The 15,025-nt window shown below is 34.0% G+C and overlaps 1 protein-coding gene across 1 annotated transcript in view; it reads left to right on the top strand.

Annotated features, from left to right (window-relative positions):
- Positions 1–14,547, top strand: part of HDX (highly divergent homeobox) — a 257,563-nt gene extending 243,016 nt beyond the window's left edge. Inside the window, exons 9-10 of the mRNA XM_027608559.2 lie at positions 8,944–9,066; positions 13,117–14,547. Of these exons, the coding sequence (XP_027464360.1) occupies positions 8,944–9,066; positions 13,117–13,242 (249 nt within the window). The 3' untranslated portion in view covers positions 13,243–14,547. The remainder of the gene's footprint in view (positions 1–8,943; positions 9,067–13,116) is intronic.
- Positions 14,548–15,025: the final 478 nt, after the last annotated feature.

Genomic DNA, 15,025 nt, shown 5'->3' on the forward strand with positions numbered 1-15,025 from the left:
CTACATCTAGGCAACTAACTCTGAAAACAACATGAACATTAGCAGAAGAGACATTCCACAGCCAGTCTCAGAGAGAAAGCCACGTTGAAAAGGGTAAGAGGGGCAGAGATGCAGTTGGGAACCAGACTTCTTGTGTGACTAAACACAAACAAGTGGGACATCACAACAATAGAGAAGTGAGAGACTCAGACCCCACACAGGGCACTATTGGCACTGGAGACACACAATGGGAAGACAAGTCCACATAATGTCTGACTTTGAAAACCAGCAGTCTTTAACTCTGGGAACTTTAAAAATCAGTAAGTTTAATGCCAGGAAAGCTGGAGGTTGATGGGAAACCAAATACCTACCCTTAAAGAGCCAGCATATTAGTAATATAAATGGGCCCAAGACACAGCACAGAAACAGCAGTTTGAAAAGTGAATGGTTATACATGAAAGAGATTTATTGAGTAATCTTAGAACATGTGCTGAAAGGACAAGTATCTGCAAATTTCTACAAGAATGAAAGTGTAAGCTGTCACATATTTCTTTCCCTTCCCCAGTGTAAATTGCCAGAGGCTTAAAAGAACCATTTCTAATATTCTCCATCTTCCTCGCCAGCACCAAGTGCTTTACCCTGGAATTCCTTGCCAGCACCAACTGCTTTACCCTGGAATTCCCCTACACCCAACCTACCTGCCATGGTAGACATAACTTCCAAAGCTGCTCCTGCCCTACCACACCTGTTATGCAGCTTAGGCCCAGACCAGTGCCACTCCAAAGTGACTCCAGCCCTGGGGAAGGGGTAACAAACCCACACACAGGCACCCACAGTTCCTTTAGTTAGGCCTTTTAACTGCATGTATAGGGACTGAGCCCTGCACTTCTGTGCAGTTTTGGCAGAGAGGCTAATAGCACACTGCTAGGATGTATAACGGCCTCACCCACCAACCAGTCCTACCAGGCCTCAGCCAGGACTCTCAAAAGTGTGTTCACAGAGGGTGAAGTGGGCCATTGCAGATATCTGGACTAAAGGTAACTATGGCTCAGCCACAAGAGAAGGGTACATACAGCCCACACAGGGGACACCTTTGGGGCACCTGGTTCTGGTGACATGGGGACACTGCACTATAGGGTACCACAGGACCTCTTCTACACAAGGCCACCATTTTCAAAATCAGAAGATGTAGCTGACTTACTTAATACATAGAAACAAACACAGAGAGTTAGACAAAAAAAGGAGACAGAGGAATATGCCCCAAATGAAAGACAAAATAACAGTAAAAGAGCAAAATGAAACAAAGAAAAGCAATATGCCTGATAAAGAGTTCAAAGTAATGGTCATAAAGATACTCACTAGACTTGAAAAAGAGTGGATAAACCCAGTGAGAACCTCCAAAAAGCGACAGAGAATATAAAAGAATGAGTCAGAATTGAAGAATTCAATAGCTGACATGAAAAATACATTAGAGGGAATCAACAGCAGATTAGAGAATGCAGAAAAATGGATTAACAATCTGGAAGACAGGATAATGGGAAGTAACCAAACTGAACAGCAAAAAGCAAAAAGAATAATGAAAGAGAATAGGTTAATAAAACAATGCAACACGAACAAGCATAATATTCACACTATAGAAATCCCAGAAGGCAAAGAGAGAGAGAAAGGGGCAAAAAAATTTATTTGAAAAAAATAATAGCTGGAAAATTCCCTAATCTGGGGAAGGAAACAGAAATCCAGTATAAGAAGTAAAAAGAGCCCCAAAAAGATGAACCCAAGGAGGTCCACACCAAGACACATAATAATTAGAATGGCTAAATGTAATGATGAAGAGAGAATTTAAAAGCAACAAAAGAAAACAGTTACAAACAAAGGAAACCCCATAAGGCTATCAGTTAATTTTTCAACAGAAACACTGCAGGCCAGAAGGGATTGGCATGATATAGTCAAAGTGATAAAAGGAAAAAAAAAAACCATACAATTTAGGATAACCTACCCAGCAAAATTATCATTCAGAATTGAAGGGAAGAGAAAGAGTTCCCCAGACAAAAGAAGTTAAAGGAATTCATCACCACTAAACCAATTTTACAAGTAATGATAAAGGAAATTTTTTGAGTGGAAAGAGAAGGCCATGACTAGAAGTAAGAAAATTAAGAAAGGAAAGAATTTCACAGGAAAAACAAACATTTAATGAAAGGCAGAAGATTAGTCACTTATAAAGCCAGTACGGAGGTTAAAACACACAAGTAGTAAAATCAATTGTGCCTAAAATAATTAATTGAGGGATACACAAAATAAGATGTAAAATATGACATCATATACATAAAACGTGGAGGACGGAGTAACAATTTAGTGCTTTTAGAATGTGTTCAAACTTAAGCGACCATCAACTTATTATAGACTGATATACATATAAAATTTAATATATGAATGCAGTGGTAACCTCAAGTCAAAAAATTACAACAAACAAAAAATAAAGGGAAGGGAAAATAAACATAACACTAAAGAAAGCCATCAAAACATAAGGGAAGTAAACAAGAAGAATGGAACAGAGAAGAACTACCAAAACAACCAGAAAACAATTTTTTTAAATGGCAATAAGTACATACCCATTAATAATTACTCTAAAGGTAAATGGACCAAATGCTCCAATCAAAAAGCATAGGGTGACCGAATGGATAAAAAAGCAAGATCCATGTATATGATGACTATAAGACACTTACTTCAGAACTAAAGGCACATGCAGATTGAAAGTGAAGGAATGGAAGAACATTTACCATGCTAATGGAAGCAAAAGAGAAAGCTGGGATAGCACTACTTATATCAGACGAAATAGGCTTTAAAACAAAGACTGTAACAAGAGACAAAGGACACTACATAATGATAAAGGGGACAATCCAACAAGAGGATATAACTCTTGTAAATATTTATGCATCCAACATAGCACCAAAATACATAAAGCAAATATTAACAGACATAAAGGGAGAAATTGACAGTGATACAACAATAGCAGAGGACTTTAACACCCCACTTGCATCAATATATAAGTCATCCAGACAGAAAATCAACAAGGAACCTGGCTTTGAATGGCACTTACTCCAGGTAAACCCAATGGTCATTTCCAGAACATTCTATACAAAAGCAGAGGAACACACAATCTTTTCAAGTGCACATGGCACATTCTCCAGGATAGGTCATATATTAGGCCATAAAAGAAGTCTCAATAAATTTTAAAAGATCAAAATAATATCAAGCATGGTATTAACAACAATGGTATGAAACTAGAAATCAATCACGGGGAAAAAACTGGAAAAAACACAAGCACGTGGAGGCTAAACAACACGCTACTGAACAACCAATGGGTCAATGAAGAAATAAAAGGCAATTAAAAAATCAATGGAGACAAATGAAAATAAAAACACAACAGTCCAAAATCTTTAGGATGCAGCAAAAGCAGTTTTAAGAGTGAAGTTTATATAGCAATACAGGCCTACCTCAAGAAACAAGAAAAATCTCAAATAAACAACCAAACCTTACACCTAAAAAGTAACCAGAAAAAGAAGAACAAAGTCCGAAGCTGGTAGAAGGAAGGAAATAATAAATATTAGAGCAAGAATAAATAAAATAGAGACTAAAAAAATAATAGAGAAGATCAGTGATACCAAGAGCTTGTTCTTTGAAAAGTTTAAATTGATAAACCTCTATCCAGACTCATCAAGAAAAAAGAGAGATGACTCAAATAAATAAAATGAGGGGGAGGAATAGCAAGTGACGCCACAGAAATATGAAGAATTAAGAGAGAATATTATGAAAAATTATATGCCAACAAATCTGACAACCTAGAGAAATGAATAAGTTCCTAGAAACATACAGTCTTCCAAACTGTCCATGGATAGGTGAAAGAGGTAAAGAAGAAATAATTTTTGTGTGTGTTTGTGTTTATGTGTTTGTGGTGTATGTGTATTACTTTGCCATAAAAAAAAGAGTTAAGATTTTGCCACTTGCAATCACATGAATGGATCTAGAGGGTATCACACTAATTGAAATGAATCCAGCAGAGAAAGTTGAATACCATATGGTTTCACTTATACACAGAATTTAGGAAAAAAACAAATGAACAAATAAAAAACAGACACTTAAATACAGAGAACAAAGTGGTGGTTGCCAGAGGGGAGGTGGGTGGGGGAATGAGCAAATTAGATGAAGGAAATTAAGGGGTACAAACTTCCAATTATAAAATAAATAAGTTGCAGAGTACAAAAGTACAAAATAGGGAATACATTCAATAATATTGTAGTAACATTGTATGGTGACTACACTTATTGTCATTAGCATTGAAAAACTTGTCAAATCAATATTTTGTATACCTGAAACCAATATAACATTGTATGTCAATTTTACTTAATAATAAGAATTGTGTAGAAAACAGTAATATCATATACAACATATATACGTGTAAATATATATATTTTTACACATATGCATATGAAATTGCTGGATCATAAGGGAAATATGTAAAAATGCTCAACTTTAATGGAATTCCCAATTTTATACTTCCAACATCAGTGAATGGGAATTCTATTATTCTCCTTGAGTAGTACTGTCTGATTTTTGCATGTTAGCCTTTCTGGTTCATGTGAAATATTATTGTATTGTGGTTTTAATTTTCATTTTCCTGGTAATTAATACACCTATTTTTTAAATTTTTTATTGTTATGTTAATCACCATACATTACATCATTAGCTTTTGATGTAGTGTTCCATGATTCATTGTTTGTGCATAACACACAGTGCTCCATGCTACACCTAAATTTTTTATTATGGTACTGGCATTTTGTATAATCTTTGTCAAGTAACTTTTCAAGTATTTTGCATAATTTTCTAATGTGTTAATGTCTTTTCCTTATTGATTTGCTGGAGATTAGTTAGATTGAAAACTATTTTCTCCCAGAAAAAAAAAAGAAATTAAGGGTAAATCAAACTTCATATACCAGTTCTCATTGCTGATTTCAGGATGTTGACTTAAAACAGCTTCTCAGTTTTGAAATTCAATCTTTTTTCAGAGAACAGTTTTGTTCTCTTTTTTGCATACACATGCTAATGTTCCTTGTTTGGGATCAAAATCACTTTGTTGGTCTCTTAAGTATATTCATCATAAGCTTCTTGAAAGCAGAGATTTATCTTAATTCATCTATGTGTTACCTGGTCTATTTCCAGCACATAGGTTTCCAGTATCTAGTTCCAGCATGAGTGAAGTTAGTTTACTTATCCTTGGAAAAACTTTGAATAGTAATATGCAAATGCTCATTTATATATAATCAATTAAGATTAGAAGCTGGATCACTATAACTTTTCTCCCACATTGAATTAAATAGTCTCTCATTCTTGGGATTAATTGTAACAAAATGAAAGAATGGTTTCTTATGTGCATTTGGTAATTATAAGTATGCAATACTCAGTTTGACCATAGTGGGTTTTCTGATTGATATATATTGCTAGAAATCCACATTGCTAGGAGTTTTGACTAACCCAAAATACTTATAAGACAAGTTGGTGAGCTCAGTCCCTGAGTAATGAGTAACTATATCATAAAATAACACCTCAGTTTGGGCAGCCATTGATTACCTGCTCAGATAGCAGAGCTCCAGTCCACATGAAGCCTTGAATGCTCCCTACAATCATCTTGGAAAAGAATTGACAAAGCTTACTAGGAATGTAGGGGAGATTGCAACAAGAAAATTGAGCTAGATCTTGTTTTGTGCAATTCAGTGACTGATGTTATCTTACTAGCTCCTCTCACAAACACAACACTTACTTAGGAAAATCTCTAACATATACATAAATTTCTGATTGTAATCTAGGAAGTGTTTCACAGGCTTGCAAAAAGAAGCTCCAAGAAGAAAATACTTGGACTATTAAATTATCTTAAAGCTGTTTATGTTTTTCAAACATTGCATAAATACTGAGTAGAAGAAATATTTGCATGAGAAAATAGAGATCAGTATACCAAAAGATGATTTGTGATTTCTGGAAATGTAAGTTAATATTTTTAAAATGTTTTCTACTGGACTGTGAGTGCAGCTCATTAAGACTATGCATTCAAAGGAGACACTACAATTCCTGTATTTGAAAAGACTTCTGGGTCAGCACTTTACTAATACTACTGCTCTGACAGTGAACACTAAAAAACAAATTTAGAATTAGTCAAACATAATATGGCAGAAGCATGTTAAATTTTATTATAATGCTTACTTGTAATTTAAATTGCTGTAGGGTGCCTGTGGATAAGGAATTTAGCTTAAATAATCATTTGCAGATGATGCATTTGATATTAAATGGTCTGAAAAGGAAGCAGTTTTATTAGGTGAAATAAGTTCTAAACTGAGCTGATAAAATAATTGATGCAGTTCACAGAGTGAATGTGATTAATATAACTGTATCCTCTCAATTGAAACAATAAGAATTACCATAGAGTTAACTAATTTTAATGTCTTTTATGCAGCTCTTTGAACATATACTGTTAAAGGTCCTGCTATGCTCCTTGAGACCAGTTCTCCAGCTACAGAGAATACTCATAGCTTATTTTTAACATTTTTATGGGTTTTTTTTTTTGCAAGAGGGCTAACAATTTAAATCAATTTTTATATATAATTTCCATACAATAAAGTTCAACTCTTTATATAATTAGATGAGTTTTGACAAGTAGACATAGTTGTGTAAACAAGACCAAAATTTGTTTATTTATCTGCTGATGAACACTTGTGTGGTTTTTAGTTTTGGGCTATTATGAATAAAGTTGCTATGAATACTCATGTATGTCTTTTTGTGGACACATGTTTTCATTTCTTTTGGGTAAATACTTAAGAGTAAGTTTGCTAAGTCAGATGGTAAGAAAGATTGTTATGTTTGATTTTATAAGAAACTGCCAAAACATTTTCCAAAGTGTCTGTACTGTTTTATAATCCCATCCGCAATGTATAAGACTTCTAATTGCTCCACATTCTCACCAGCACTAGCTATTGTCAGTCTTTTTAACTTTGGATATTGTAGTATGTTAGTGGTAATATCTCACTGGGGTTTTAATTTGCATTTCCTTAATGACAACTGATATTAAGCATTTTTTCACATATTTATTGGTCATTCACATGTCTTCTTTGATGAAGTGTGTGTTCAAATATTTTTCCTGTTTTTATTCTGTTGGTGGTCCTAAAATTGTATTGTAAGCATTCCTTAAGAATTGTGAATACAAGTATTTTATCAGATATGTCATTTGTAATTATTTTCTCCCAATATGTATCTCATATTTTTATTTTCTTAAAAGTGTCTCTTGAAGAGCAAAGATTTTTTTGTTTGTTTTAATTTTAATGAAGTTTTTTAAGTTTCATGCTTTTTGTGCCTGTTGAGAAATAGCCTAACCCAAGGACACAAAAAATTTCTCCTGTTTTCTTCTAGTTTTATGGTTTTAGGTTTTATAAATTTCTTGTTAAATTTTGTACATGATGTAAGAGTTGATAATCTTTTTTAATATGGATTTACATTTGTTCAACCACTACTTTTTGGAAGATTGTCTTTTCTTTGTCTATTGAATTACCTCAGCACATTTTTAAGAAAATCAACTATCTATCATCTGTCATCTATCTATCTATCATCTCTCTCTCTCTCTCTATCTATCTATATTCTGGACTCATTTTTGTTCCATTGATCTATATGTCCACCCTTTGTCAATACTATAACTTCTTGATTACTGTAGCTTTAATAGTAAATCTACTCGGAACACTTTTGTGACCATTATCTTATTTGAGCCTTATAACCCTCAAACCTAGAATTGCCAAAGATTACTAGTATTATATCCATTTCACTGATGAGTAAATAGAATCACAGAGAGCTTGATTGGCCTGCCCAAATTTACACAGCTATCAGTAGACCTGGCATTAAAATCCCCCCAAATCCTAGGATATTGTTCTTTTCCTACCAAACTAACAAAAATAGTGAAAAGAGACTGTGTCTCAAATCAGTGGTACACAGTGGCACATTAGGCACATTATTTCTGAATAACAGACTCCTACATAAAGACAGGGAGCTCAAAAAACTACTTAAGACTAATAATTTTAGTCCCTCCTTGGTACAAAATAACCTTTTTAGTTCTCAGTATTTGGCTTTGTGAGTGGGTACATTCAGCATTACTGCATCTGCTATTGCTCTAAATTGGGGTTAATTGGGCTTTGTCTATTCTTAACCCTAATCTAAAAGCTAATTAGTTTTAATTAGCATTTAAAAAATTCTTTCCAAAGGGAAATTGTTTCTTGAGTTTCTCTTACTGGAATTTATGTCATTATATTTTTGGCCTTGCAAATTGTTTTCTATTGGTGATTTGCTTAAAAGGTAGCCTTTGAGTAACAGGGTAATTTTCTTCTGTGCTTTATATTCCTTATGCCGAAATGTTATCTTTTATTTTTTTTTTTTGTAGTGTTCAACGATTCATTAGTTGCCTATAACACCCAGTGCTCATCAAAACACGTGCCCTCCTTAATACCCATCACACGGCTGGCAACCCTATCCCCCCACCCCTTCCCTTCTGTAACCCTCAGTTTTTTTCCTGGAGTCCAGAGTCTCTTATGGTTTGTTTCCCTTTCTGATTTCTTCCCATTCAGTTTTCCCTCCCTTCCCCTGTGGTCCTCCGCTCTACTCTTTATGTTCCACATATGAGTGAAACCATATGATAATTGTCTTTCTCTGCTTGATTTATTTTACTTAGCATAATCCCCTCCAGTTCTATCCATGTCGATGCAAATGGTGGGTATTCATACTTTCTGATGGCTGAGTAATAATATTCCATTGTGTAAATGTACCATATCTTCTTTACTGTCCTAATTTGATTGCTTTTTAGAATTTTATTGTGCATCAAACATGTATAGTCCTAGGTTTGCATAGGGTAATTGTACTGTTTGATGTTTTCTCCTTCAGAATGAAGAAGTCAGATTCATTGAAAATGAGCTAGAGATTCAAAAACAAAAATACTTTAAACTTCAGACATTTGTTAGAAGCTTGATACTAGCTATGAAAGCTGATGATAAGGAACAACAGCAGGTAGGTGCCAGAAGAGAATAGTAAGCTGTAATGTATCATGTTGAATGACATGTCACACTTGAGTTCTTAATATTTTTTTTTATTTTTACACTTCATTCCTGCCTGGCTTCGAGGAAGGATTTGTTACTTTATAACCTTTTTGCACAGTATTTTTAAGAACAGATATTCAGATATTTGTGTGTTGCATTAGTAGAAAATCAAAATAACTGATTAACATACTTTGTTAATTTCAGGCTAGACTTAAGTAGGGAAAATAATTTTAAAAATGAATTTTAAAGAAATTCTCAGTTTTTGTAGAGCCTGGGCTACCCTAACTGGAGAAGCACACATTTTGGAATCTTTTGTGAATAAAATATTCTGGTGCAGAGTTCAGGGAACTATGGCTTATGGGCCAAATCCAACTTGATGTTTGTTTTTGTAAATAAAGTTTTATTGGAACTAAAAAAAAATCTAAAAATGTGAGGCATTTGCCTTTCTTCTGGATTTCAGTTACCCTCCAGACCCCACTAGAATTCACAAATGTTTGAATACCTTCTATTTCAAAATATGTTGCTTATCACAAAGAAATATGAAATTACTTTGTGAAATTCTTTGTGACCACAGTGCATCATTTACTTTTCCCAATTTAACTAGAATGTTTGGTTCCTTTGCCCCAAAGATGTCTTTTGTTTGTCACTATGGATTTTTTATTTACAAATTCCTCCCAAATTGCATGTTCTGTCTCATTTTTATTAATGTTACATTCAATACTAAAGGATACCAAATTCGCTTCTGAGTTGTATACTATTGTGTCGATTTCTTGAGATATTCAGTGAATAGTATGTCACACAGGTAACAATTAATTTAGAAGCCTTTTTGTAGGTTTTTATTCAAGAAGGAATCTCAAGCATACTGTACAAAAATTCATCCCTTATGTCCAAGCAAGACTGCTCATATGTAGCTAGTCCCAGATATCTCCAGGGAAAAAGAAAAGTCTTAGCATCCCACAATTCTCTTTTAAAAGAAAAGGATTTACTCATGAGATTCAAACCAGCATGTACAGTATGTGTCCAGTTTTATAAAGTTTGCTCTTCCCATGCCTCACACACACAGGCATTCCAAGACAGCAGTCTTCAGTTAGCTTTGCCAGCTTTATTTAAGCATGTTGCTGTATTATGTGAGTTTTTCATATTCCATGGCATATTGAAAGTGTGTTTGTTTTTTAGGAATGTAAACTATTAATTTTAAATGAATAAGTTGGTAGTCTTAAACATGGTCCCAAGGGTACTGCAAATTTTAAATAACTGTAAAAAAAATAGGTTCAACCATAGAAATAACTTGGAGTGTGGTCCTGGTCCCAAAAGTTATAGCATGGTTTTGAGTTCAGAGTTACATGGTCAGGTAAATAGCAACAACTGTCTATGTGTCTTGATATTTAGGAACAGCACACAGACTGCATTTTGTTTTCTAATTCTGACCTCATCCCTTGGCTTGGTTCTTTCCCCAAGACCACTAACAAGAAAAGTAACTATTGTATATTTTACTTTTCTCCTGTTTATACATTTCCTCTGATAGAAGACTGATGAACTAAGATATGACAAAACATTGGCCATAAAAAAGGAAAAAATCATAGAAAAATTGTACTGAAATTCATAACCTATATAATCAGCACCCAAATAGAAACTACTAATTTTTATAGTTGAGATCAGGTATAATAGATGTCTAAATATAGAAGACACTGATAGTAGTTTACAAAAATTATTAAGGTGATCTCTTAAGTTACTAATCTTCACATTATGAGATACTTAGAGATTTGTAGAATAAAGCAATTTTTATTCTACTTAATAAAAGAAAATCATTATGTCATTGATTTCTTATTTTAAAAAATCTTAATTTTTTCCCATTAATTTTGGTTTGGGTAAGCTGAGTGACATGAGTAGTTCACAGCATATTTTTCCCCAATGGAGCAGTCCAGGCTTTAAAAAATATATGACACTCTCTGATTGAAATATTAGATTACCCAAAGTTTATTTTTAATTAATAGCCATTTTTAAATAAAAATAGTGTTGCCAGCACTGTACTATAATTAGTATCTTTCTTCCCCTGATAATTCACTGTGTGATCCCAGCCAGGTCAATTGCTTTTCTTGAACTTAAATTTCTTCACTTTGCAAGGAGGATAAGAATGATTAACATTATGGAACTTGGCATTCATACCCCAGGGCTTAGAACAAGTGTTATAAGGACAGATGGTATATTTGGGAATTGTTTTCATCTTTTGGTAATAGTGGCACTAGATCAGTCTCTGAAGATAGACTGATGAAGAACTTATAGTAAAAAAGAAAGTTATGTGTTTACTTTAGTATTTTTGTAAAAGGCAGCTCTAGCAATTGTCATAATCCATAGATTTGTTCAGTGTGCCAATGTGGCAATCCAGTAAGATATTAAAAAGAATTTTGAAGTGGACCTCATGCATTAGTAGTGCCTTATGTTGCCTTATATATAGTCAGTCAGCTACATGAAATGCAATTACAAAAAATAAATAATGCTCTTTTGACTTGAAGGTATCCCCACTAGAATTTATAATGTCATTAATTCTGTTCATTTACTTGACTTTCTAATACTCTAAGCACATATTCAATGAATGTGAGTTGGAAGACTTTGCCTTTTTTAGTATGGCTTCTTCACAGTTGCAAAGTGAACTAAATCCAGGGATGTATTTCTCATCAACTACGATCAGCCAGTGTCAGCAAAGGCTTTGTTTCACCTTGACTGGATTAGTGATAAACAACTATTCTAGAAGAAAATGGCTCTGTGTCCTATCATTGCAACCTAATAAGCATATAGAACCAGTAGATGACTGCTTTGTAAATTCTCCAAATTTCAGCAAGAAGGTCATGAGCTATTTAATAGTATAAAATAAATAACTTTTGCATCAGATAGGAGTTAGTCTTTCCTTACACAGATTGACAAAAAGGAAGTTTCTAATCTTGTCTCTCTGCCATAAGACAAATATATAGGTGTCATTTATTTTAAAAAAGAGAATAAAATACTGTTTTATTTCAACAATGCATTTCATAAGTTCTAACATGCCCTGTCTTTCTGTTCCTTAATTCAGTTGTGACAAGCTTGCTTTTGTCCCTGTTCCTTTGGTCCTTATTTACCACTGCACCCAAAGGACACACTACAAGTAATTCTGTCTAAAAGTGCCCAGATATGATACATTATTTTTAATATTGGAAACATCAAATCAATCATTTAGTTCACAGTATTTTTTATGGTCAAGTGGGCATCAGGATTGTCAGCCACATAAAAATTTATTAATCATTTATTTCTCTTGTATGGATGCATGTTCCACAATTCCAGATGAAACAATTTCTCCATAGCAAAGCTTAGTTCATAACTCTTAGCTTATCCTATTTACTCCAACAGAGAAATGAGAAGCCCCCTAGATACATAATTTCATGCTAGATTTACTGTTCAACTGTGCCCTGGTGGGTGCTTGGCCATCTATAGATATGGGCATATCTTAAGAAAAGAAATAAAGTTACTTGGAATTTTCAAGTTGTTAATGTTTAGTCTAAAGTAGAATAACTGAGCTTTTTCTCTAATTGATAAATTCTTTCTCTCACTGAAGTTCAAAATAGTCTTGTGAAATGTGTTTTTCTCTGAAGGACACCATAAGTGGGCAGGAGTATTTTAATAAGGAATATAGTTGTAAAGCCCTTTAGCAGTGATCAATGAACACTTAACTAGTATGATCATCACTTTTCTCAAATCCTTCAAAGCACTTGGTTCAGAATAGCTGTTCCTTTCCCTCCTGATTTCCCATTTGCCTAGGGTTTGACTCTATATAATCCACACTCTCAAGATCTAATATTTTGTTACTTCCTTAATAGCATATGAAGAGTTTTTCTTTTATGTAAGCTATTATATAAGGTCCTGAAGAGAAATGTTTCATTCTTTAAGTCCATGAAAATAAATTGACAAGAGAGAACAACTGTTAACATAAAATTGGAAAAAAAAAACCTGTCCACATACTAATTCTAAAAAATTGATTTTTCTGACTCAGGCGCTGCTGTCAGATTTACCTCCTGAATTAGAAGAGATGGATTTCAATCATGCCTCACCGGAGCCTGATGATACCTCATTCAGTGTGTCTTCTTTATCAGAGAAAAATGCCTCAGACAGTTTGTGATTTGAGGGGGTTATATGATACATACAGCCTTTGGGCTGCCTAACAGGTGTGCATTTCAAGATAACTGCATTCTGTTGCCTCAAAATTCCTCAGTTGGAAAAACATATTACTGAAACTGACATATTCTGTGAGGAATGGACAAGATATAATGGCTACAGTGCAAAAATGTATGTGAAATTTAAAAACAGCATTTGAGAAATTTTTCCAAACTGATAAAACTCTGGGGGAAATTTGTATTTAATTTTTAGCAGTTTATCTATGAAATGCATAATGCCTAATTTATGAAAGATTTCTGTTTGGTTTTTAGAAGAATCTTAGTTTTAGTAATAGTTTTGACCAGAGACACAAAAATAAAGGTATTTCAACATTACTTATCAAGTTACTAAAGCTTGGTTAGTTTTGATTTGTAGCCATTACATCTTTATTCTCTCTCCTTTTCCTATCACCCATATACACTTTTACTCAGGAAAATGGACTGAAATTTGAAAACAAAACTTTAAAAATGATTTTACCTGGATGAGTCCTGGGATTTATTTTCCAATTCCTATGAGAATTTGACTTAAGCTAATGATTGAAAATTGAAGTGGTCACTGGTATATAATTGTAAATTGTTGGTATTCTTCCATTTTCTAATCCAAATATTTGGGGGGAGGGGGAAAGCACTATGGAAAAGTAATTCATCAACATGAAATCAAATAAATTATTAAGTGTACAAAAACAAAAAGTTGTAAAAGATTAGTCTTAATGGGGATTCTTCATTGCTGCAAATGACAAATAAGGTTATTTGCAGCATAAAGATAAGATTCACATTCTACTAATAAATTTGTGTAACTGAGTTAGATGAATTGTTGCACAAATATTACACATTTATCACTATCTTCATAATATTTTTTCAATTCTTACATTTTATGAAACAGGAAGACAAGGTAAGGCAAAGTCTTCTTTTTTAATCTAGTCACTCAGTTTTGCCACAAATTTTGCCTCATTCTCATGTGAGGCTTGTACAGAGCCATCAGCCAAGGATAATACCCGAAAAGAATTATATACTACTATGGTTGTAAATCACAGTCCTCTGAATTTCCTGGACACTTTTCTGTGAGTATGCTCCTAAAATGGGCATGCTACCAAGTTGTTCTATTAGTAGGTACCAGATGGCTACACACTGTATACAATTTTTTGCAGGCCGTTCTTCTGGGGTACCAGATGGTATTACCAAAACCCATAGAAGGGAAAATGCCAGTGTCTTAGTTTCTCCCTGAGCACACAGCATCATGTATCTGTGTGTTGCATGGTTAAATTACTATCTATTCCTAAAAGATTAATCAAGTAGCTAGATTGCTCTCTTTTTTTTTTTTTTTAGAGAGGGAGAGAGAGAGTTGGGGGAGGGGCAAAGGGAGAGAGAGAATCTTAAGCAGGCTCCATGCCCAACATGGAGGAGCCCTGTCTGGGGCTCAATCTTACAACCCTGAGATCATGACATGAGCTGAAATCAAGAGTAAGATGCTTAACTGACTGAGCCACCCAGGTGTCCCAACTAGATGGCTCTTTTGGCCATCAAGTTTCTATGTCACATATTTTTGTAATTTGCAAGTAAAACCAATTTTGATCTTGGAATTCAAAGATACCAATTTATGAATGCAAAAAGGCAGTCATATATATCTTTGACCTTGAAATGTCCCCTCCCCACATACATAAATAGGTAAGGTTCATTGATAATCCTTCATTTTATCAGCTATTGTTTATGATTGTTGCCATGCCACTGCTATGGTTCTTTTGTTAACAG

This window comes from Zalophus californianus, chromosome X (genome assembly GCF_009762305.2).
Source record: "Zalophus californianus isolate mZalCal1 chromosome X, mZalCal1.pri.v2, whole genome shotgun sequence".
Lineage (NCBI taxonomy): Eukaryota > Metazoa > Chordata > Mammalia > Carnivora > Otariidae > Zalophus > Zalophus californianus.